This window comes from Oncorhynchus mykiss, chromosome 10 (genome assembly GCF_013265735.2).
Source record: "Oncorhynchus mykiss isolate Arlee chromosome 10, USDA_OmykA_1.1, whole genome shotgun sequence".
In the NCBI taxonomy this organism is placed as follows: Eukaryota; Metazoa; Chordata; class Actinopteri; order Salmoniformes; family Salmonidae; genus Oncorhynchus; species Oncorhynchus mykiss.
In genome coordinates, this window is record NC_048574.1 from 33,654,353 (window position 1) to 33,679,815 (window position 25,463).

Below are 25,463 nucleotides of genomic sequence, written 5' to 3' on the forward strand. Positions count from 1 at the left end.
AATGGGGGCTCTAAGCTGACTTTCCCTCAGTATCTCTGTGTCAATATTAACTTCCTCCTTTAAGTGCGAGTCTGTGTGTGAGTGTGGTTTTCCCCCCGCTCTCTTCGCTTCCTCATCTGCCCGTCTATTACCAATACTGACGCTGTCCATGCCTTTAGTATGTGCCTCGCATTTACAAATGGCTATTTTTTTTGGTAGTAAAACTGCCTCTAGTAAATTCAAGATTAGCTGCGCATGGGTAATGGGTTTACCCGCTGTGGTAACCATGCCCCTGTTTCTCCACTGAGCTGCAAATACATGAACAGTATTAAAAGCATAAGCACTATCAGTATGTATCGTAATGCATTTACCCTTTCCCAATCCACAAGCCCTGGCAAGGGCAACAATTTCAGCTTGTTGAGCAGAGTAATTCTTTGGTAAAGCTTCAGCTTCAAGCACCTCAGTGAGAGTCACTACTGCATAACCCGTAGCATTTGAGCGATCTGGGTTCTTTCTGGAAGAACCATCAACAAACATAGTTATTTCAGCATCTGGCAAAGGCAGATCAGTTAGATCTGGTCTGGGGAGAACTACTTTCTCCGTCTCTGCTACACAGTCATGGGGACACCCATCGGTGGCTATAGGAATTAGAGTGGAGGGGTTCAAGGTAGTACATCGCTCAATTGTGAGATTTGGCATATTTTAACAGAATGATCATACAAGACAAGTGTCTAGCTGGCGACATGTATGCCATTTTATGTTCCAATAAGATTGAGACAGCATGTGGTACCCTCAAAGTCAAATCATGGTAAAGTACTACAGAGGCTGAGTCCTCCACAGCCCGTGCTGCAGCCACCACTGACTGTAAACACAGGGACATTGCTTGCGCCACCTCATCAAGACGGGAGGAATAATTGGCCACCGGCTCTATCTTCCCTCCGTGTCTCTGAGTCAACACTGATGTCATGAACCCCTCCCTGCAACTCCACAGTCTGTGTGAATTCACGGTCATACCTAGAGAATGCCAGAACAGTGTCAGATATCAATAGCTGTTTAATAGCCACAAACTGTTTATCTGCCTTACCATAAATCAAATCACTAAGTAACCCATTATGCAATGCAAAGTGTGGGACCCACGCCCTACAATAGTTAATCATTCCCAAGAAACATCATTTGCTTCTTATTAAGTGGTTTGGGTGCTTCTAGAATGGCTGTCTTTCTGGTTGAATTTAGTGTTCTCCCTTCCTGAGTTATGGTGTGTTCTAAATAGATAACCTGTTCCTGCCAGAGATGTAACTTCGTCTTATTAACTTTGTGACCTTGGTCTGCTAGAAAGAGGAACAGAGCAAGAGTATCTGTGACAACTATCTGTGACAACAGAATATCATCAACATATATCAATATTTGGCTCTCCTGGGGAGGGTCTAATTTTCCAAGATTCCTAGTAATTGCCTGACTATAGCTAGTAGGACTTTATAAAGAACCTTGAGGTAAACGGCTATACGTCCATTTTTCGCTTAAAAAGGTGAACCCAAACCACCCCTGGCTGTCTGGGTGTATCAGAATACTAAAGAAAGCATTGGCAAGGTCTATCACTGTAAAGTAAGCATTCTCAGACTTCAGTTGGTTTAACAGAGTGTGCGGATCTGGTACACAAGGTGTTCTGGGTATCACACTGTTATTGACCCCCTGTAGGTCCATTACCATTCTCCAGTCAGTGCCTTCTTTACTGGAAAAAGAGGTGAGTTAAAGAACGCTTCACCCCCTGGTATGATAACTTCATGCTATAAATTCACAGACAACACAAAGATTCATTGATGTCCTTCTAGACTCCCTCTGTCTACCCAAGGACGCCAGAGGACAAAAATCAGTTAACCACCTAACTGAGGAACTCAATTTAACCGTGTGCAATACCTTAGATGCAGTTGCACCACTAAAAATTGTAAACATTTCTCATAAGAAACTAGCTCCCTGGTATACAGAAAATACACTAGCTCTGAAGCAAGCTTCCAGAAAATTGGAACGGAAATGGCGCCACACCAAACTGGAAGTCTTCCGACTAGCTTGGAAAGACAGTACCGTACAGTATCGAAGTGCCCTTACTGCTGCTCGATTATCCTATTTATCCAACTTAATTGAGGAAAATAAGAACAATCCGAAATTCCTTTTTGATACTGTCGCAAAGCTAACTAAAAAGCAGCATTCCCCAAGAGAGGATGGCTTTCACTTCAGCAGTAATAAATTCATGAACTTCTTTGAGGAAAAGATCATGATTATTAGAAAGCAAATTACGGACTCCGTAAATCTGTGTATTCCTTCAAAGCTCAGTTGTCCTGAGTCTGCACAACTCTGCCAGGACCTAGGATCAAGAGAGACACTCGGGTGTTTTAGTACTATATCTCTTGACACAATGATGAAAATAATCATGGCCTCTAAACCTTCAAGCTGCATACTGAACCCTATTCCAACTAAACTACTGAAAGAGCTGCTTCCTGTGCTGGGCCCTCCTATGTTGAACATAATAAACGGCTCTTGAGTGGGTTGAGTCACTGATGTGATCTTCCTGTCTGGGTTGGCGCCCCCCCTTGGGTTGTGCCGTGGCGGAGATCTTTGTGGGCTATACTCGGCCTTGTCTCAGGATGGTAAGTTGGTGGTTGGAGATATCCCTCTAGTGGTGTGGGGGCTGTGCTTTGGCAAAGTGGGTGGGGTTATATCCTTCCTGTTTGACCCTGTCCGGGGGTGTCATCCGATGGGGCCACAGTGTCTCCTGACCCCTCCTGTCTCAGCCTCCAGTATTTATGCTGCAGTAGTTTGTGTCGGGGGGCTAGGGTCAGTTTGTTATATCTGGAGTACTTCTCCTGTCCTATCTGGTGTCCTGTGTGAATTTAAGTATGCACTCTCTAATTCTCTCTTTCTCTCTTTCTTTCTCTCTCTCGGAGGACCTGAGCCCTAGGACCATGCCTCAGGACTACCTGGCACGATGACTCCTTGCTGTCCCCAGTCCACCTGGCCGTGCTGCTGCTCCAGTTTCAACTGTTCTGCCTGTGATTATTATTACTTGACCATGCTGGTCATTTATGAACATTTGAACATCTTGGCCATGTTCTGTTATAATCTCCACCCGGCACAGCCAGAAGAGGACTGGCCACCCCACATTGCCTGGTCCCTCTCTAGGTTTCTTCATAGGTTTCGGCCTTTCTAGGGAGTTTTTCCTAGCCACCGTGCTTCTACACCTGCATTGCTTGCTGTTTGGGGTTTTAGGCTGGGTTTCTGTACAGCACTTTGAGATATCAGCTGATGTATGAAGGGCTATATAAATACATTTGATTTGATAACCCCTCCCTTTCTTAGCTGTTCAAAAGTGGGTGTTATTCCTTTAATCGCTTCTGGCTTTAATTGGTATTGCTTTTGGTAAGGTCTTTAATTTGATTTTGGAACAACTTGCACCGGAGTTACTCCTTTAATTAATCCTACATCCGCGGGACCCTGAGACCACAGATACTCGGGTATTCCCTTTAAATCTTCTTCCTGTTCTTCTGTCAACAGGTACTCTGCTTCTCAGAAATCCCCTCCACTCTCACTCATGTGCACTGTGGGTGTACAGTTAGCTCTCCAGTTCAGTTTGCGTCTGTATCTGTCTGTGGATGGGCTATGTTGCAAACCTCTCTCCCCCGTTACCCAGTCTGTTAGCCTTTTCCCATTTGTCACCCAATATCCCATATCCTTCCACTGCCCAGAGGGCTCTTTAGCTAGGGACACATGGGGGCTCCATTTTTCTCTGTAAAGAGCCTGGATATGAGTAGGCAGTTCCACGTCCACCGCTGCATCAGTAGTCATAGTGAACCCATTTCAGACCAATGGTTTGTTCAGTGGTTTTTAGAAGTGCCTCCTCATATACCAGGTTGGGGCCGGGGTGTCTGTTATACCACTAGTAATACAGCTCCCCTTCCCCACAGATTACCATGTTATTTTTAACAACCTGGGCTTTCATACCTTTGCCTGTCGGTGTTATGGCAATATTCAAGAGTTTCATTACATATCTCCCCAACAGATTTACAGGAAACAATTTTGATATGAGTACTGGGATCGTCGCCTCCCCCTCAGTCATTTCATGTCTGAGGGTTATGGGAGTCGAGAGTCTTTCTACACAATGGTGGCCGGACGCAGAACGAACAAAAAAAAATTCCCCCGAAGATTGAATCCCTTTTGGTGCATCCTCACTGCATATAGCAGTCCTACATGCCCCCGTATCATACAGAAATGTGATTATTTTTCCCATGACTGTAAGTGTCAAAAATGGTTTCTCTTGAGCGAGAGCCAGGTCTACTGTTGCTAATTCAAACACCTCAGTTTCAGAGTCCATCTTATCCAACATATCATATCTAAATTGTCACAATAGTCACTGTCATTTTCGCTGTCCAGTACACTAACTCCTTCCTGACTATCTTAGCGGTATCAGTCTCTAGTCAGGATTCATCATCGTCGCTGCCTGAGTCAGGTTTCGGGCGCCTCTCCCCCCCCCCCCCCCCCCCCCCCCCCCCTTTTCCTGTGGTTTCTGTTTACAATCGCTGTGATTATGTCCCTTTTTAACGCAATGTACACAAGGTGCTTTATATTCTCTGGCGTGATGTCCTTTTTTGTTACAATTAAAACATACTCTCTCTCCCTTTCTCCCTTCCCCTGACTTCCCCTTTCTGTCTGTCCAAGTCCTGTTCTCCCTGTCCTTATCTCCAGTAGCTCTGTCTTCTTGTACTGCCATTAAGAACTCATCCTTCCTATTCTCCCTTTTTCTTTTTTCTGTCTGTCCGTGCTGTTCATGATGGACAGCATATCTTTTTATCTCCGCTAGGGTTGCCAACCCCCATCCCACTAAGTTTATTTTTACCTCCTTACTGATTTCAATGCACATTCCGGTTAAAAAGGCCATTTTTAATTGCTGATGATAAGGGGTATTTTGATCACCCCCGGGGGCTGGTTCTGGCGTACCACTATTGGCATTAAATACATATTTTAAACGTTCTAGGTACTGACTGTCTCACTTTCTCCCTGTCTACATTCAGTTACCTTAGAGAAGTCGACGTGTCGGTGGTAATATTCCGTTAAGTTAGCGCATAATTCTGTAACTTTTGCTCTGAATGGTTTCCCAACTCCAGCGCTCCACTGTATAACGTTCCCATCATTCCCCATTGGTACCCAGGCCCCGCACGCAGCAAACCAATCTTTCCCACAATGGTTCTAACTGCTCTTTCCACTTCCCCTGCGTTTAGCCTGAAACTGGACTCAAATCTCTCTCGAAGCCTGCCATCCCTGTCTTTGGGTGGGGGATTCCTTCTACTGCTTTTTCTACATCTCTCTGCGTCCTGGGCCTGTAGACCCGAACAATAGGTTCATGATCACCCTCCCCAGCCTGGGGGTTGGGTAATTATATTAGGGGATACTGATCCTCTCTCTCTGCACTGACTTCTTCCCCATTATAATTCTGGAAATCTCTCCTAGGCATCGTTCTATTTTTTTCTCCTATATCTGAGGTTTTTCTGATTCGCCCTGATCGGTTCTGATTTGGTGAATGTGTATGATATTTTCCCCTCCCCGATCTATCTATCTCCTTCGCTGCCTGAGCCTCTATCCATGCCCTTTCCAACTCCACCTTTCTCAATGATGCCCTAACCCGTTCCTGCTCCCTCTCCATGTCTTCCTGTCCCTCTGGCCTCACACAATCCGCTCCCAAATCATAAGCTGGGGGAGGCCCAGGTCGGAGAGGCAATTGCACTCTTCTTTGAGCCACCACCACCTCATCGTCGGGATTACCTCGGTATGATTGGTCTACTAGAGAAGGATATAGTTTTTGACCCCCTCCCCCGCCCAATTGGTTAACTTTTTCAGCTGTGGGAGCGGAGGGCAGCATTTCTTGGGGGTCTTTCTTTTTCCTATCCCCTTCTACTCTTTTCCTGGCTTCCGAAAGCCAGACTCTAGCTGTGTACAACCTCTGTTTATTCAGCTTTTTCACATCATTACCACACTCCTTATGTATTTGTTTTGTAAGTAATTCTAGCTTTTCCACATCCAGATGCCCATCGAATCCATACTTCTTTCTCCATTTTGGACAGAATTCAATGTTCCTTTTATCTTTAAGTTCCATATAGCGCTGATCTCCCGTTAATTCCGGGACCTCCTTTGAGGATTTACTACCCATGTTTGATAAATCCTTGCCATTGCTAGTAGTTATGGTATTTATCACTATTTATGTGTATGTCTTTATATGATCTATGCAGGTGTTGTTTATTGTTACCTGGTTACTATAGTTATGTTCTCCTGTCTGACTATGTGTGTGTCTCTTTAATGTTTACCATCTATGTGTGTGGATCTCTATATGTGTTTCTCCTTTCTGGAACCTTTTGTCTATAGATTTGGCTTTTATCCCACCTCTAGATTAGGTTTCCCTCTCCTCCTGTTTGGATATTAATTTATTTCAGCATTAAATAGGTTTAAGTTATCCTGCTCGCATAGAATTACCTTCTTTCTCACCAAGCCTAGTTTATATCCTCACCTATTTTAGTATATCTACCGCTACTTTTCATAGTCAGACTACTTCCCATATACAGATAGACTACTTAGGTTAGGACTTTATTTAGGTATGTCTTTTGAATTAATGGCTGTCCTATTTGTACAAAATGACCGTCCTGTTCTAACAACACCTACTATATCCTCAAGGTCCTAAACGATATCTTAACCGTCATCGATAAAAAAACATTACTGTGCAGCTGTATTCATTGATCTGGCCAAGGCTTTCGACTCTGTCAATCACCACATCCTCATCGGCAGACTCGACAGCCTTGGTTTCTCAAATGATTGCCTCGCCTGGTTCACCAACTACTTCTCTGATAAAGTTCAGTGTGTCAAATCGGAGGGTCTGTTGTCCAGACCTCTGGCTTTCCTTCCAGTTCTCTGCTGCCAATGAATGGAACGAATTGCAAAAGTCACTGAAGATGGAGACTTATATCTCCCTCACTCACTATAAGCATCAGCTGTCAGAGCAGCTTACCGATCACTGCACCTGTACACAGCGCATCTGTAAATAGCCCACCCAACTACCTCATCCCCATATTGTTATAATTTTTTGTTGTTGCTCTTTTGCACCCCAGGATCTCTACTTGCACATCATCATCTGCACATCTATCACTCCAAGGTTAGTGTTGAAATAATTACAATTTAGCATTATGGCCTGTTTATTGCCTTACCACCCAAATCTTACTGCATTTGCACACTTACGTGTCTATCCCATGTGTAACTCTGTGTTGTTTTTGTCGCACTGCTTTGCTTTATCTTGGTCAGGTCGCATTGGTAAATAAGAACTTGTTCTCAACTGGCCTACCTGGTTAAATAAAGGTGAAATATAATAAATATAATGGAAACAGGAATATAAATATAATGGAAACAGGAATTACCTGAGGTCAATTTCTGGTCTCATAGCAAAGGGTCTGAATACTTATGTCATTAAGGTATTTCTGTTTTTTATTTGAAATTTGAAAAAATGTCTAAACCTGTTTTCACTTTGTCATTATGGGATATTGTGTGTAGATTGAGGAAAAATATGATTCCACTTTAGAATAAGGTTAACGTAACAAAATGTTGAAAAAGTGAAGGGGTCTGAATACTTTCCGAATGCACTGTAAGTATTGTAGTTCTCTTTGGCTTAGCCTTCTGAACACAGGCAGTGATTGGTGAGGGTATAGGCCTATGGCTTTTTAAATGTGCAATTTTAAAGAACATTTCTGTTGTCAGTATTACACTGTTTGTTGTGACAAATATGATTTTATCGTAGTCAACTCTCAACACCAGTAAATATGTATGTATGTATGTATGGATGGATGGATGATGACAACTACTATAACATATGGCCACCTTTCCCTCCAAGTAATCGTAGGAAAATCTGCCTGTTGCTATCAAGATTGCCTTGAAAGCCCATCTTCTCGCATTCCAACAGTTGATTTAGAGACCAGATTTGGTAGGATGGAAGTGAGACGTAGCCCAGTGTTTCTTTTTGAGATTTCCATGCATAGCCATCATATCATAAGGAACTTAGGAACTGACTTGTCAGTAAAAAAAAATCCTTCATTACCTCAGTCCCTCTCATCTATGGTTATATTACATAAAACAACCAGTTGACTTACCTGAGAGAAGAAAGCTAAATTTCAGCCCACCAATGGCAAAGAACAGTCAAGTGGTTCTGTCCCATTAGGCCCATAGTAAATCATCTTCTATCCAGGCAGTGAACAGTCATATGGCATGTTAAATATTGACTGGGCACTTAGTGTGTCAAAGTCCTGAGGCCATAAAGTTTGTGTGGAGACATTTCAAGGGCCTGTTATGTGTCAATATCCTCTCAAAGACATGGTCATAATGCATTGCCTGTTGATTAACTGCAAAGAAGAAAGACGACATGGGCAGAGAACCAGGGGTTCTTGTTTAGACATTAATAACAATTTGCCATCTTCACTTCATTCTATTGATTGCATTTAAGTCATCTAAAGGAGTACATTATATTATCTACACAAAAGTAAGTGGACACCCCTTCAAATTATTGGCTTTGGCTATTTCAGCCACACCTGTTGCTGGCAGGTGTATAAAATCAAGCACACAGCCATGCAATCTCCATAGACAAACATTAGCAGTAGAATCAGTCAGTTCATCAAAGTTCTGCCCTACTAGAGCTGCCCCGGCCAACTGTAACTGCTGTTATGGTGAAGTGGAAACATCTAGGAGCAACAACGGCTCAGCCGCGAAGTGATAGGCCACACAACTCACAGAACAGAACCGCCAAGTGCTTTAGCGTGTAAAAATCGTCTGTCCTCTGTTGCAACACTCACTACAGAGTTCCGAACTGTCAGCACAATAACTGTTCGTCGGGAGCTTCATGAAATGGGTTTCCATGGCCAAGCACCGCACACAAGCCTAAGATCACCATGCGCAATGCCAAGCGTCGGCTGGAGTGGTGTAAAGCTCGCCTCCATTGGAAACGCGTTCTCTGCAAAAGCTTCAGCATCTGGCAGTCAAATCAAATCAAATGTATTTATATAGCCCTTCGTACATCAGCTGATATCTCAAAGTGCTGTACAGAAACCCAGCCTAAAACCCCAAACAGCAAGCAATGCAGGTGTAGAAGCATGGTGGCTAGGAAAAACTCCCTAGAAAGGCCAAAACCTAGGAAGAAACCTAGAGAGGAACCAGGCTATGTGGGGTGGCCAGTCCTCTTCTGGCTGTGCCGGGTGGAGATTATAACAGAACATGGCTAAGATGTTCAAATGTTCATAAATGACCAGCATGGTCGAATAATAATAAGGCAGAACAGTTTAAACTGGAGCAGCAGCACGGTCAGGTGGACTGGGGACAGCAAGGAGTCATCATGTCAGGGGCATCCTGGGGCATGGTCCTAGGACTCCGAGAGAGAGAAAGAACGAGAGAAGGAGAGAATTAGAGAACTTACACTTAGATTCACACAGGACACCGAATAGGACAGGAGAAGTACTCCAGATATAACAAACTGACCCTAGCCCCCCGACACATAAACTACTGCAGCATAAATACTGGAGGCTGAGACAGGATGAGTCAGGAGACACAGTCCGATTGACAAATCTGGGTTTGGCGGATGCCAGGAGAACGCTACCTGCCCAAATGCATAGCACCAACCGTAAAATTTGGTGGATGAGGAATAATGGTCTGGGGCTGTTATCATGATCCAGGCCCCTTAGTTCCAGTGAAGGGAAATATTAACATTACAACCTACAATGACATTGTAGACGATTCTGTACTTCCAACTGTGTGGCAACAGTTTAGGGAAGGCCCTTTCCTGTTTCAGCATGACAATGCCCCCGTGCTCAAAGAAAGGTCCATACAGAAATGTTTTGTCGAGATCGGTGTGGAAGAACTTTACTGCACAGAGCCCTGACCTCAACCCCATCGAACACCTTTGGGATGAATTGGAACAATGTAATGTAATAAACTTACTTGTAGATTAAAAATCTAGATATACTAAACATGTATGTGATTAAACATTTTGTATAACCTTTCTTCTTCCCTGGCCATTTACAATGATAAACAGTATTGTAAGTGAATTGGAGCAGGTTTGTGGGTGGAAGATTCTGGCTATTCAACCTACAAAATCTACAAAAACAAACAATATACAGTAGGCTACTGCCCAGTTAAATATTTTTGCGTACCGTACATTATCCTCCACAATGATGTTTATTTTTAAAGGTTGGTCATTGTGTCTTCAAGTGTGCAGGTTTTTTGGATGGTTGACTAGTTATTCTTCCCGCATGACCTGGCAGAGATGATCACTAGGGTGTTAGGGAGATTGCCATGCAATAACAGTCCAAACAGAAAAACCTTTCATTAAAACATAGTTATAAAATGTATCTGTTTTCACAGACATTTTATACTTCCTTCCCTTTTGTTAGCCACATTACCGTATACTGTGTTTCAATCTCACAGAATTGATCATAATGCAAATTCTACTCCTAAAAGCAGATGTGCATAAACATTACATTTTAGTATTGTCACAACAAAATTCCTTGTAAAGATGTTTAACAGAAGTAAGCTGTTTTGTTTTAGGAAGGTAAAGTGCCATGTAGGCTAATCATTGCATGTAAAGTAATGATTACACTTTTTGCAATTCAGTATTTTAACTCCTATTCTCAGCAAAATTGTTGTCAACATGTATTTATTTCCTGAGTTTTCATATAGATCTCCTCATTTAGCAAGTACATTTACACACCCATAATTTGCCTTAGTGGGAAGATGCTGCCAGCAATGGACAATATATAAACAAGATACATAGACATCATATAGAACATACAATATCAGAACAGTAACCATTAAACTCTGGAGTATAGGCTGATTGCAGTGGGAATATACAGAGGGGATATATCTATAAGCTGAGGGAGGGATACTGCCATGGCAAATATATACAGTGTTGTGCATAGTGCAGTATAGTGTAGATTAGTATCTGAAGTCATTGATGACAAGGTGCAGTATTCGGTCTAGGCCTAGACCAGGAAATCACAATGTTATTTATGTTAGTGTTATAGCTTAAATAATTGAACCACCCTTCAAGTCATGCTGTGCGCACAAGCTAAGGTGTGGTCATGGCTGTTCATTACCAGGAGCAAAGGGAGAAATGGCCTGAGGGAGAGAAAAAAGAAAGGACACCGAATCAGTATTTGAAAGCAACAGTTGAACTAATCCAAGGTAAGTCTGGAAAACAGTACCTGAAATGAATCTGCTTTCAAAAAAACAGTCATACAAGGCTTTGCTGTACATTTGTATACATTTTTTTTTTGTTAATAAATATTAAACTGTGGCTAAAATGTTTTTAGAAGTTACTTCAAACTTTTTCAGATTTGATCTTATCAGTACGCTGAATGTGGTGTCGACATGAACAATAACCAGGTAACTTCAGTTGTATATCTCTGATTTGATTTTTGTTTTCTCTTTGGGAAATGGGCAGCCACGTACATTGTTCATACCAGTCATTGATGTTTTGTGGTGATTACAATACTGGTGTAATGTACCATGGACTATGTTCAACATACCATGGAAAAACCACTCCAACTTATCAAATACTTTATGGATTTCCATCATTGTAGTTAAACGGAAAACCATTATCCTTCTCTCCGCTTTCTCCAGACACCAGGTCCCCAGTATGTGAACCGTGGGTTTCAACAAGGGGAGGGAAGACCCCCTCCTTACGCCTCTGCCCCAAAGATGCACAATGTCCCCCCCTCTATTTGTCCTCAGTACGCTCCCCAGTACGCTCCCAAGACCATCAATACCCACCACACGGTCACCCCTGGACTACCACACCCAGTCCCAGAACAAAAAGGTACAGTATTTACCTTTCTACTGATATTCCTCTGTTGATAAACATCAGATGCCACACTTAAATGCAAAACAATCCTTGCCATGATTACATGCTTCCAGGGTGACACACAGATGTTAAGAGGGGCTAATGGTTGAGAGTCCTTTCATGGTAAAAAGTAGAGCAAAAAGTGTTATTGTTTGTATGTTGAGTGTTATTTTGTTTCTGCTCTCTTTCAGCGGTGAAGAAATGTCACTGTAAATGTATTGTGGCATCTATCCTCAGTGTCTTAGTTTTCCTTGGGGCAACAGGAGCGTTGGTTTGGTATTTCCGTACGTACAGAACACAGAATCCTCATACAGTAACTGTTTCTTAATTGATGCTTTGGTTGACATAAGCTGACATTAATATTAATAATGTTGAAATGATCAATGTTTTCTATGTCACTGCTTGCTACACAGTGTAAAAAGACTAGTTGACATTGTAATTAGAGGCTAAGGAAAATTACCATGTAGTTCTTATTCAGTAATTTAAAAGGACAGCAAGCGTAACCTTATAGTCATGGTCTCGTGTGTGTGTGTGTGTGTGTATGTGTGTGTGTGTGTGTGTGTCCAGTGTCCAGCCAGTGTGTGTTGGGGAGGTCCTGTAGGCAGGGTTGTGTGTATCTGAGTGCATCCAAATGGTGTGATGGCATCAGAGACTGTCCAGGAGGAGAGGACGAGACACAGTGCCGTAAGTCTCCACTCAATCATTTTTGGTTTATCATTACAGTAGACTGTTGATCCCTCAGATCTTAAGGCATTATTCTTTTAGTTGTTCCAAATGTCAGAAACGTTTGGTTCTAAATTTGACAGGAACTACAGTGCCTTGCGAAAGTATTCGGCCCCCTTGAACTTTGCGACCTTTTGCCACATTTCAGGCTTCAAACATAAATATATAAAACTGTGTTTTTTTGTGAAGAATCAACAACAAGTGGTGCACAATCATGAAGTGGAACGACATTTATTGGATATTTCAAACTTTTTTAACAAATCAAAAACTGAAAAATTGGGTGTGCAACCCCAAAGTCCTGAGTCAAGATGTAGATCACAGTAGGATACCAGTCTAAAGCCTGTGTGGCTCAGTTGGTAGAGCATGGTGCTTGCAACGCCAGGGTTGTGGGTTTAATTTCTCTCTTAATTAATTGCACATTTTTATTCATGTTTGTCTTGATTTTATATTTGCATAGAAGCGAGTTGTTTTGAATCTTTCTCACCTTTTATAGTTTTATTTGTTAACCCTCATATTACCAACATATTTTACATACGGATATGGATTACCAACCAACATATCAACTTAATTATTATTAAAACATAATTAGACATGTAAATAATGATATCTGAAAAGAAATAAATACAACAGACTGTTATTTTAGCAAAATAAAAGTTAATACAAAAAGCCATATCTCAGACTGGCCAATAAAAAGAAAAGATTAAGATGGGCAAAAGAGCACAGACACTGGACAGAGAAATGGCTTTTTCTTTGCAACTCTGCCTGGAAGGCCAGCATCCCGGAGTCGCCTCTTCACTGTTGACGTTGAGACTGATGTTTTGTGTGTACTATTTAATGAAGCTGCCAGTTGAGGACTTGTGAGGCATCTGTCCTGTTAATATCATGTCTCCAGAGAAACCTGGATTCAAATATATATATATATATACAGTGGGGCAAAAAAGTATTTAGTCAACCACCAATTGTGCATATTCTCCCACTTAAAAAGATGAGAGAGGCCTGTAATTTTCATCATAGGTACACTTCAACTATGACAGACAAAATGAGAAAAAAAATCCAGAAGATTTTTTATGAATTTATTTGCAAATTATGGTGGAAAATAAGTATTTGGTCAATAACAAAGTTTATCTCAATACTTTGTTATATACCCTTTGTTGGCAATGGCAGAGGTCAAACGTTTTTTGTAAGTCTTCACAAGGTTTTCACACATTGTTGCTGGTATTTTGGCCCATTCCTCCATGCAGATCTCCTCTAGAGCAGTGATGTTTTGGGGCTGTTGCTGGGCAACACGGACTTTCAACTCCCTCCAAAGATTTTCTGTGGGGTTGAGATCTGGAGACTGGCTAGGCCACTCCAGGACCTTGAAATGCTTCTTACGAAGCCACTCCTTCGTTGCCCGGGCGGTGTGTTTGGGATCATGTCATGCTGAAAGACCCAGCCACATTTCAACTTCAATGCCCTTGCTGATGGAAGGAGGTTTTCACTCAAAATCTCACGATACATTGCCCCATTCATTCTTTCCTTTACAAGGATCAGTCGTCCTGGTCCCTTTGCAGAAAAACAGCCCCAAAGCATGATGTTTCCACCCCCATGCTTCACAGTAGGTATGGTGTTCTTTGGATGCAACTCAGCATTCTTTGTCCTCCAAACACTACGAGTTGAGTTTTTATCAAAAAGTTTTAAGACCATATGACATTCTCCCAATCTTCTTGTGGATCATCCAAATGCTCTCTAGCAAACTTCAGACGGGCCTGGCTTAAGCAGGGGGACACGTCAGGCACTGCAGGATTTGAGTCCCTGGCGGCATAGTGTGTTACTGATGGTAGACTTTGTTACTTTGGTCCCAGCTCTCTGCAGGTCATTCACTAGGTCCCCCCGTGTGGTTCTGGGATTTTTGCTCACCGTTCTTGTGATAATTTTGACCCCATGGGGTGAGATCTTGCGTGGAGCCCCAGATCGAGGGAGATTATCAGTGGTCAGTTATCACTTCCATTTCCTAATAATTGCTCCCACAGTTGATTTCTTTAAACCGAGCTGTTTACCTATTGCAGATTCAGTCTTCCCAGCCTGGTGCAGGTCTACAATTTTGTTTCTGGTGTCCTTTGACAGCTCTTTGGTCTTGGCCATAGTGGAGTTTGGTGTGTGACTGTTTGAGGTTGTGGACAGGTGTCTTTTTTATACTGATAACAAGTTCAAACAGGTGCCATTAATACAGGTAACGAGTGGAGGACAGAGGAGCCTCTTAAAGAAGAAGTTACAGTTCTGTGAGAGCCAGAAATCTTGCATGTTTGTAGGTGACCAAATACTTATTTTCCACCATAATTTGCAAATAAATTCATTAAAAATCCTACAACGTGATTTTCTGGATTTTCTTTTCTCATTTTGTCCGTCATAGTTGAAGTGTACTTATGATGAAAATTACAGGCCTCTCTCATCTTTTTAAGTGGGAGAACTTGCACAATTGGTGGCTGATTAAATACTTTTTTGCCCCACTGTATATATATTTTTAACGTTTGTCCTAGATTAATTACTTTTCGTAGAATACACACCAGCACAGCTCTCTATGTAGATTCAGAGCCTATCGGAGTTCTGTATTGCAGTTCTGTCAAGTATTTATACTATTGGCAGACTTTGTATACTATTGTAAGATTTTTGTATTTATTGTAGGCGGAATTGGGTGTTTTTGTCTGTAGTCAAAAACTACCCCAGTTGGTAGAATGAGGGTTAAGCACCTTGAAATGCATTTTTTTTTTTTATAAATGTGCTTAAGTTTGATTTGATGCTGTGTCTAGGAACACTCTGTTAGAATTCAGGTAGCTATGTTTTTTTTATATGATTTGTGCCCAAACCCCATCCCACCCAATTTGAACACTATTCGTCAATCAATTGTAATATCTACTTTCTTCTACCAGTGCGCCTCTATGGGTCTGGTTCTGTGCTGCAGAGTTACTCATCAGACAGTCAGACGTGGAAGCCAGTGTGTGCTGATGACTGGAATGACAACTTTGGCAGGGCCACCTGTAAAAAGATGGGATACAGCAGGTGGGCCACCATGAGAAATAGGTTCACATACGTGTCATAGAGTATCTGTAATTGTAACTGTAATCACAGTTCCCACTGTGACTATTAAAACCTACCCAAACCAGAAACCGTGGATAGATGACAGCGTTCACCCAAAACTGAAAGTGCAAGCCACCGCATTTAACCATGGTAAGGTGACTGGAAATATGGTTGAATACAAACAGAGGTTATTCCCTCCGTAAGGCAATCAAACAGGCAAAATGTCAGTACAGAGACAAAGTAGAGTCGAAATTAAACAACTCAGACAAAAGACGTTTGTGGCAGGGTCTGCAGACAATCACAGACAACAAAGGGAAAACCAGCTACGTCGCCCCGTCGCACTCACTTCTGTCCTCATGAAGTGCTTTGAGAGGCTAGTTAAGGATCATATTACTTCTACCTTACCTGACACCCTAGATCCACTTCAATAGATCCACAGACAATGCCATCACAATGCACACTGCCCTATACTGTCTGGACAAGAAGAAAACCTCTTTAAGAATCCTGTTCATTGACTACAGCTCAGCCTTCAACCCCATAGTACCCTCCAAGCTCACCGTTAAGCTCCGGGGCCCTGGGTCTGAACCCAGAAAAAGTGCCTCTTCAAACTCAGGATGCTGAAGTAATTTGGCTTGGCTCGTAAGACCCTAACAAACTTTTACAGATGCACAATTGAGAGCATCCTGTCCGGCTGTATCACCACCTGGTATGGCAACTGCACCACCCGCAACCGCAGGGCTCTCCAGAGGGTGGTGCGGTCTGCTCTCTAGGACACCTACAGCACCCGATGTCACAGGAAGGCCAAAAAGATCATCAAGGAAAACAACCACCTGAGCCACGGCCTGTTCACCCCGCTATCATCCAGAAGGCGAGGTCAGTACAGGTGCATCAAAGCTGCGACCAAGAGACTGAAAAACAACTTCTATCTCAAGGCCATCAGACTGTTAACTAGCCATCACTAGCCAGCTACAACCTTGTTACTCAACCCTGCATCTTAGAGGCTACCACCCTATAAACATACACAAGGAACCACTGACCACTTTAATAATGGAACACTGGTCACTTTAATAATGGAACCACTGACCACTTTAATAATGGAACACTGGTCACTTTAATAATGGAACCACTGACCACTTTAATAATGGAACAATGGTCACTTTAATAATGGAACACTGGTCACTTTAATAATGGAACACTGGTCACTTTAATAATGGAACACTGGTCACTTTAATAATGGAACACTGGTCACTTTAATAATGGAACACTGGTCACTTTAATAATGGAACACTGGCCACTTCAATAATGGAACACTGGTCACTTTAATAATGTTTACATACTGCTTTACTCATCTCATATGTATATACTGTATTCAATTCTACTGTATTTTACTCAATGCCACTCTGACATTGCTCATCCTAATATTTATAAACTCCATTCTTTTACTTTTAGATGTGTGTGTATTGTTGTCTATTGTTAGATACTACTGCACTGTTGGAGCTAGGAACACAAGCATTTTGCTACACCCGCAATAACATCTGCTAAATATATGTCGGTGACCAATACGATTTGATTTGGTAAACTCTGTACCGTACATACAGTATAATGTGCATTACATAAGGGCTATTTAAGGGGCATGTACTGACCAGGTCTATCTCTGCTTCCAAGTGGGTCCTACGTTCGGTCCTCACAAAGAAACCCAGGCTCCTTGGCTTCCGAGGGCTATTTGAAGCTGTCTAGCTTTGACCCCCAATCCCTTCTACAGAGGCAGCTAACTGGAAGGTGAGTTTAACATGAATGCACTCTCTTATTCAATCAAAACAAACAAAATGTTGTCTATACAGATTTTTGTTGAGTGGTGAACAATACATACAAAATGGAGTTCAAGTACAGAATTGCTTCCATAAACTTTTGTGACGTCACTTCTGCCTGCAGTCCCTACTGCTCAGCACAAGCAGTCTCCCTGCAGTGTATTGGTAAGCCATTACTTTTCCCTTCCACTAATTCTCAGTACAGGCTCAGATTACCTTCAGGTTAGAGATTATAGAAACACATTCAGGGGAACAAATCTCAAGTCACATGATCACTGTTACATTTACATCTGTTATTGCTAGGCAGGAAATTAAGTGATGCGGGGGCCATAAACTGTTCCTTCTCCATTAATGTGACCTGACCTTCCTCACTAAACCACATCTCTCCACCCTTATCAATGCCTGGTACGTGATTGCCCTTCCTTTACTCAAAACATTCCCCGTACAGATAACCATTAACTTCTGGTGTACAAACTAGACTATGGCACTCAATATTTCAAGGTGATAATTTACAACATTAGAACTCATCATCATTCAGCAGACTCTCCAGAGTCACTTACAGTAGTGAGTGCAAACACCCCCCCCGGGAATCAAACTCACAACGCTGGTGTTGCAAGCACCGTGCTCTACCAACTGAGCCACATGGGACCGTGTTTAGACTGGTTTACTACTGTGATCTATATCTTGACTAGGGACGTTGGCAATGGCGGTCAGTGGCGTTTAAGATTAGGGAGGATTATGTTTTTTTCATGAGCATGGCCTTATTTCTATTACAGCATGTAAAATGACTCTCATTCATATTACATTCACTCAGTTCAGTGATAATTCAGTGATCGGTTTACATGATACTCAAATTTTCCCTATACCCATCATGAGGTTGCTACAATCTAGCCTATGAATGAAAGTTTACAATGTAGGTGCACACAGGTCGAGAGACAAATTTGAGGTGACAGACAGTGACATATGGACTCTTGCTTGCATCTATCTGATATAGGGTGTAATCATTAGTCCAACAGTTGCAAACAAGAGTTTCTATTGGTCTAATTCAGGTCTGTTTATCCCCATTTTGTTCAGTTTGCTTCCGTTTAAGAAACGTTTTTCAACAGAATTGGCGGATTGAACACATCCCTGATCACGTGTAAACACAGTTCACTGTCATGGCAGCCATGTCCTATGCACTCTCCTTCTCTCACCACTTGCCTTTGCTTGTGGAGCGAAACACATCAGTTGTATGTGACCAGGCGAAATAAAATTTCCAAGCCAAACCGCTACACACAGCCTACATCGTTGTCACCACATTAGCTAAAGTAACGTCATAGTCAGCATAGCTAATAGAACTAACAAGTTAGTAAACCCGCTGCAATCATGCAGTAACGTTACAGTGTACAGTCAGTAAGTAGTTACAACGGCTGACCCCGGTGGCAATAAATGAGTAATACCAAAAGCTTACCTTGACTTGGAAGAGTTCCAGTGTTGTATTGGAAAGTCATAGCCAGCTAGCTAACATAGCATACCTCTGTTTGAGCAGGGTGTTTCAGTAGGCTAAACTAGTTAGCTGCATTTGCTAGCTAAGTAAGTGAAACTGAACATCTCTCTCGCTCTATTTCTCTCTTGCTTCTCCTTCATTTTGGAAGAAAATAATTTGTTCAAAACTATTAAACTATTGTCTTATCTCTCTTTAAGTCAACTACTCACCACATTTTATACACTGTAGTGCTAGTTATAGCTATTTATTTCAGTATTAGATTAATTCTCTGATCCTTTGATTGGGGGACAACATATCAGTTTATGCTGCAAGAGCTCTGATTGGCTGGCGGACATCCTCCAGAAGTTGTCATAATTGCTGTATAAATCTATGGAAGGGGGGTGAGAACCATGAGCCTCCTAGGTTTTGAACTGAATTCAATGTACCCAGAGGAGATGGTGCTACCCTACAGAGTGCTGTTGAGGCTACTGTAGACCTTCTTCGAAAAATAGTGTGTTTAAATCAGTTATTTGGTGACGTGATTATATTTAGTGTAGTTTTATCTAAAAATGATACATTTTTAAATGTTTTACAATTAAACAATTTATGAAATTCACTGAAGAGGATGGTCCTCCTCTGAGGAGCCTCCACCAGACTTTGGGGTTGGCTATGGAAACATAGGGATGCTATATCATTTCTACATAATACATAGCCAGATATAAACCCTGTTGTGTTCATCTTGAGCCAGACTGGCCATGCAGCTCTCTTTGCCCTACAAAGTTAGTCTTTGAAATGTGTGTGTTGGATTGCTTCCAGACTGTGGTGTCAGTATAGCAGCTCCTTGGAGCCGAATCGTAGGGGGGGATATAGCAGTGAGCGGTGCCTGGCCATGGCAGGTCAGTCTGCACGCCAGGGGCCAGCACCTGTGTGGAGGCTCCATCATCAGCCCTGAGTGGATCCTCACTGCTGCCCACTGCGTAGAAACGTGAGTTTAACTGCAACTTATTTAAAGGGAATAAAAACATGTTTAATTAGCCATTTCAATTTTAAAAGCATACGTTTCACACCAAACATCATCTGTTCCTCTCAAAGAAGTCTTCGGCAATGAAGCAGAGGAGGATGGATCTCCTAAAAATGTTACAATATAATAAAAACAAACAAAATAAAAAAACATACAACTATTCAAAGCATCCTTGTGAATAAAACAACACTATACAATAGCATGATTGTGTGGTGGCAGCATGACAACCATGAAAAAGCAAAGATCACCTGAGGACATACTGTTGTCTGTTTTCTCTCTCATTGTGTATGGTAGGCTATCAAGGCCCAGTCAGTGGACGGTGTATGCTGGCTATCTGGCCTTGACCCAGATGGATTTTGCCACTGGGAATTCAGTGGGACACATAATCTCTCATGAAAAGTACGACAAGCAGACTAGTGATAATGACATCGCTCTCATGAAACTCAGCACACCCCTCACTATGTCAAGTAAGTCTGTGTTCCATTTCAGACATTTGAAAAAGCATGATCCAATAGAAAATCCCTTTTAGGGTTTGGAAAAAGAAGAGTATCATAAAGTGACTAGGCATAAAGTGACTAGGCAACGGGATAGATTATCAATAGTAACAGCAGTGTATGTGTTGAGTCCAAAGAGTTAGTGCAAAAAGGGTCAATGCAGATAGTCTGGGTAGCTATTGGTTAAATCTTTAACTAAATATGTAGCAGTCTTATGGTTTGGGGGTAGAAGCTGTACAGGGTCCCTGGTGGTTCCAGACTTTGTGCATCGGTGCCATGAGGTAGAAGAGAGTACAGTCTATGACTTGGGTGGCTGGAGTCTTTGACATTTTTTAGGGCCTTCCTATGACACCACCTGGTGTCGCAACCTTCTGATTGCCAACTATGGTGTTATGTTGCAGATACGGTGAGACCAGTCTGTCTGCCCAATGTCGGCGTGAATCTGACTCCCCAGCGAGAAGCCTGGATCTCTGGATGGGGGTCCATTAGGAGTGGTGGTAAGACATCTCTTATTACAGGACCAATGACTGTCATTATTAAACACAAGTCAAAGGTTTTATGATTGATGTTATAAGATTTAAAGAATATAATGAATTTGTTGTAATGAAGCCGTATGATTGACTTATGATTGCTAATCGTTTTTATGGCTCCAGGGTCGTCGTCGGGAAACCTGCGTCAGGCCCAGATCACCATGTACAGCAGAGAGACATGTAATGCATCGTTGGTGTATAATGGACTTGTAACCGCCTCTATGATCTGTGCTGGGACACTGGCAGGAGGAGTGGACTCATGTCAGGTCAGATTCACACATAGAACCAACATACATGTGCAGCACATACTGTAGGCTATCTAATCCTTGTTTAGGGGAAGGTTTTTGTGGTTTTTTACTTACTGCATGTATTCTTTATTATTTGATTGAATGTTTTGTTGGATTAGTTGTTTTCTGATTGTGTTATTGTAACCGGTGTGAAATGGCTAGCTAGTTGGTGGGGTGCGTGCTAATAGCGTTTCAATCGGTGACGTCACTTGCTCTGAGACCTTGAAGTAGTGTATATGAAGTATACTCATGTTTTTGAAGGTACAATGCAATCGGAAAGTATTCAGACCCCTTCACTTTTTCCACATTTTGTTACGTTACAGCCTTATTCTAAAATGAATTCAATTGTTTTTTCCCTTCATCAATCTACACACAATACCCCAAAATGAGAAAGCAAAAACAAGTTTTTAGATATTTTAGCAAATTTATATAAAGAAATATAATCATAATCAAATGTACATACGTTTTCAGACCGTTTACTTTGCTGAAGCACCTTTGGCAGCGATTACAGCCTCGAATCTTCTTGGGTATGACACTACAAGCTTGGCACACCTCTATTTGAGCAGTTCCTCTCAAACGCTGTCAGGTTAGATGGGGAGCGTCGCTGCACAGCTATTTTCAGGTCTCTCCAGAGTCCGGTCTCTGGCTGGGCCACTCAAGGACATCCAGATACTTGTACCGAAGCCACTCCTGCGTTGTCTTGGCTGTGTAGTTAGGGTCATTGTCCTGTTGGAAGGTGAACCGTCGCCCCAGTCTGAGTTCCTGAGCATTCTGGATCAGGTTTTCATCAAGGATCTCTCTGTACTTTGCTCCATTCATCTTTCCCTCGATCCTGACTAGTCTCCCAGTCCCTACTGCTGAAAAACATCCCCACAGCAGGATGCTGCCACCACCATGCTTCACAGTACATATGATGTCAGGTTTCCTCCAGGCGTGACACTTGGCATTCAGGCCTTTAGGTCCTTTAGGTGCTTTTTTGGCAAACTCCAAGCAGGCTGTCATGTGCCTTTTCCTGAGGAGGGACTTCCGTCTGGCCACTCTACCATGAAAGCCTGATTTGGTGGAGTGCTGCAGAGATGGTTGTCCTTCTGGAAGGTTTTCCAATCTCCACAGAGGTACTCTGGAGCTCTGTCAGAGTGACCATCGGGTTCTTGGTCAGCTCTCGGAAGAGTCTTCTTCCATTTAAGAATGATGGAGGCCACTGTGTTCTTGGGGACCTTCAATGTTGCTGAAATGTTTAGGTATCCTTCACCAGATCTGTGCCTCGACACAATCCTGTCACGGAGCTCTACGGACAATTCCTTCGACCTCATGGCTTGGTTTTTGCTCTGACATGCACTGTCAACTGTGGGACCTTATAAAGACAGGTGTTTGCCTTTTGAAATCATGTCAAATCAATTGAATTTACCACAGACTCCAATCAAGTTGTACAAACATCTCAAGGATGATCAATGGAAACAGGAAACAGGAGTCTCATATTAAAGGGTCATATGTAAATAATAGTTATGCAAATAAGGTTTCTGTTTCTAAAAACCTGTTTTCGCTTTGCCATTATGGGGTATTGTGTGTAGATTGATGAGGATGTTTTGCATTTTTTATACATTTTAGAATAAGGCTGTAAAGTAACAAAATGTGGAAAAAGTGAAGTGGTCTGAATACTTTTGTTTTATTTTGTATTTATTTATTTAACATTTTATTCAACAAGGCAAGTCAGTTAAGAACACATTTTTATATACAATGATGGCCTACCAAAAGGCCTCCTGCGGGGACGGGGGCTAGAATTAAAAATAAAAATATAGGACATAACACACATCACGACAAGAGAGACACCACAACACTACATAAAGGGAGACCTAAGAATGGCAGCAACACATGACAACATAGTATGGTAGCAGCACCACATAACAACAACATGGTAGCAACACAATATGGTAGCAGCACAAAACATGGTACAAACACTATTGGGCACAGACAACAGCACAAAGGCAGGAAGGTAGAGACAACATCACGCAAAGCAGCCACAACTGTAAGCAAGAGTGTCCATGATTGAGTCTTTGAATGAAGAGATGGAGATAAAACTGTCCAGTTTGAGTGTTTCTTTGCAGCTCGTTCCAGTCGCTAGCTGCAGTGAACTGAAAACAAGAGTGACCCAGGAATGTGTGTGCTTTGGGGACCTTTAACAGAATGTGACTGGCAGAACGGTTGTTGTATGTGGAGGATGAGGGCTGCAGTAGGATTATCAGTTAGTGAGCGCTAAGAGGGTTTTATAAATAAGCATCAACCAGTGGGTCTTGCGACTGGTATACAGAGATGACCAGTTTACAGAGTAGTATAGAGTGCAGTGATGTGTCCTATAAGGAGTATTGGTGGCAAATCTGATGAAGTTGACTGTACATTCCAAATGCACCATGTTAAAGTTATGGTCCCATTTTGTAATGCTAACATAGGAGGGGTAGCGGGTAACTTCTTGTGTCTTGCAGGGGGACAGTGGAGGACCAATGGTGGCCAAGGAGGGTTCAGTATGGTGGCTGGTAGGGGACACTAGCTGGGGTATAGGTTGTGCCCTGAAGAACAAACCAGGAATCTATGGCAATGTCACCCACTTCCTCCCCTGGATATATGAACAAATGCAGGTAGGTACTAACAGTAGGACAATGATAACAGAAAGTGAATTATTGTAAGAAAAGATAGGCAAAGAGGATATATACATTTATTTTTATTTTTTTACATTAAAAAAAAATGTAAATCATTGAGTCACCAATCAGTGCAGCATATATAGGACCAATAAAATTAAGATTATTACTTTAAAACATGTTTTATACATTTTGAATTTCCTTGCAGAAGAATTGATGGAGATGCCAATGAAGACGCACACTGTTGCTTATCAAATTCACCTGTCTGAAATAAAGCTTTTGAATACATTACATGTACACTGCTTTCAGATATTTTTTGTGCCTGTTGACTTCTAATATTTAAGTTTTCAGGGAATATCTATTTGACATTTTTTTATTAAGATATTTTTATCATGTTGAGGAAAGGTATGCAGGAATTGTTATTTTGAAAGGGAATACTGTACTCTGCATACTTGCACACACATAAATCCATGTTTTGGTCATACCTTTTTTGTTTTACATGATCAGAGCCTTTTCTCATTTTTATGAACCTGTGTATGATAATATAAAGTATTAATTGACACAAAATAAAGTGTTATGTTTTTATGTACATAAAATATTTTTGCAGTGTTTATTAATTAAAACAAATGTGTTAGAGTGAGTCAGACACTGATACATGTACACTTGCACATTGAATTTGAGCCAGTGTTGTGATAAGGTAGGGATGGTATACAGAAGACAGCCCTATTTGGTAAAAGGCTATATTATGGCAAGAACAGCTCAAATAAGCAAAGAGAAATGACAGTCCATCATTACTTTCAGACATGAAGGTCAGTCAATCTGGAAAATTTCAAGAACTTTGAAAGTTTCTTCAAGTGCAGTCACAAAAACCATTGAGCGCTATGATGAAACTGGCTCTCATGAGGCCCGCCACAGGAATGGAAGACCCAGAGTTACGTTCATTGGAGTTAACTGCATCTCAGATTGCAGCACAAATAAATGCTTCATGGTTGAAGTAACAGACACATCTCCATATCAACTGTTCAGGGGAGACTGCGTGAATCAGGCCTTCGTGATCGAATTGCTGCAAAGAAACCACTACTAAAGGACACCAATAATAAGAAGAGACTTGTTTGCCAGGAAACACGAGCAATGGACATTAGACCAGTGGAAATCTGTCCTTTGGTCTGATGAGTCCAAATTTGAGATTTTTGGTTCCAACCGCCGTGTCTTTGTGAGACGCAGAGTAGGTGGACGGATGATCTCTGCATGTGTGGTTCCCAACATGGAGCATGGGGGAGGAGGTGTGGAGGTGTGGGGGTGCTTTGCTGGTGACACTGTCAGGGATTTATTTAGAATTCAAGTTACACTTAACCAGCATGGCTACCACAGCATTCTGCAGCGATACGCCATCCCATCTGGTTCGCGCTTAGAGGGACTATCATTTGTTTTTCAACACGACAATGACCCAAAACACACCTGCAGGCTGTGTAAATGCAATTTGGCCAATAAGGAGATTGATTGAGTGCTGCATAAGATGAGCTGGCCTCCACAATCACCTAACCTCAACCCAGTTGAGATG

At 42.0% G+C, this 25,463-nt stretch overlaps 1 protein-coding gene across 3 annotated transcripts; it reads left to right on the forward strand.

The window, feature by feature from the left end:
• The first annotated feature begins 10,766 nt into the window (after positions 1–10,766).
• On the forward strand, positions 10,767–24,498 carry tmprss2 (transmembrane serine protease 2). 3 transcript variants are annotated; one of them, XM_021618133.2, is made up of 14 exons: positions 10,767–11,226; positions 11,377–11,427; positions 11,665–11,860; positions 12,076–12,168; positions 12,452–12,568; positions 15,517–15,646; positions 17,330–17,443; positions 17,597–17,637; positions 19,754–19,922; positions 20,253–20,425; positions 20,854–20,949; positions 21,106–21,248; positions 23,750–23,902; positions 24,111–24,498. In XM_021618133.2, the coding sequence occupies exons 2-14, from the start codon at positions 11,413–11,415 to the stop codon at positions 24,117–24,119; spliced, it is 1,449 nt and encodes a 482-aa protein (XP_021473808.1). In that variant the 5' UTR covers positions 10,767–11,226; positions 11,377–11,412; the 3' UTR covers positions 24,120–24,498. The 3 variants fall into 3 exon arrangements, with proteins under 3 accessions (XP_021473808.1, XP_021473809.1, XP_036845986.1); XM_036990091.1 differs by having other exon boundaries at positions 11,002–11,226; positions 11,355–11,427; positions 24,111–24,193; XM_021618134.2 differs by lacking the exons at positions 15,517–15,646; positions 17,330–17,443; positions 17,597–17,637 and having other exon boundaries at positions 24,111–24,193.
• Positions 24,499–25,463: the final 965 nt, after the last annotated feature.

Coding starts and splice junctions, on each gene's coding strand:
- tmprss2 (XM_021618133.2), top strand. Junction 20,426..20,853: donor CACACCCCTCACTATGTCAA/GTAAGTCTGTGT, acceptor GTTATGTTGCAG/ATACGGTGAGACCAGTCTGT. Junction 20,950..21,105: donor GGGGTCCATTAGGAGTGGTG/GTAAGACATCTC, acceptor TTATGGCTCCAG/GGTCGTCGTCGGGAAACCTG.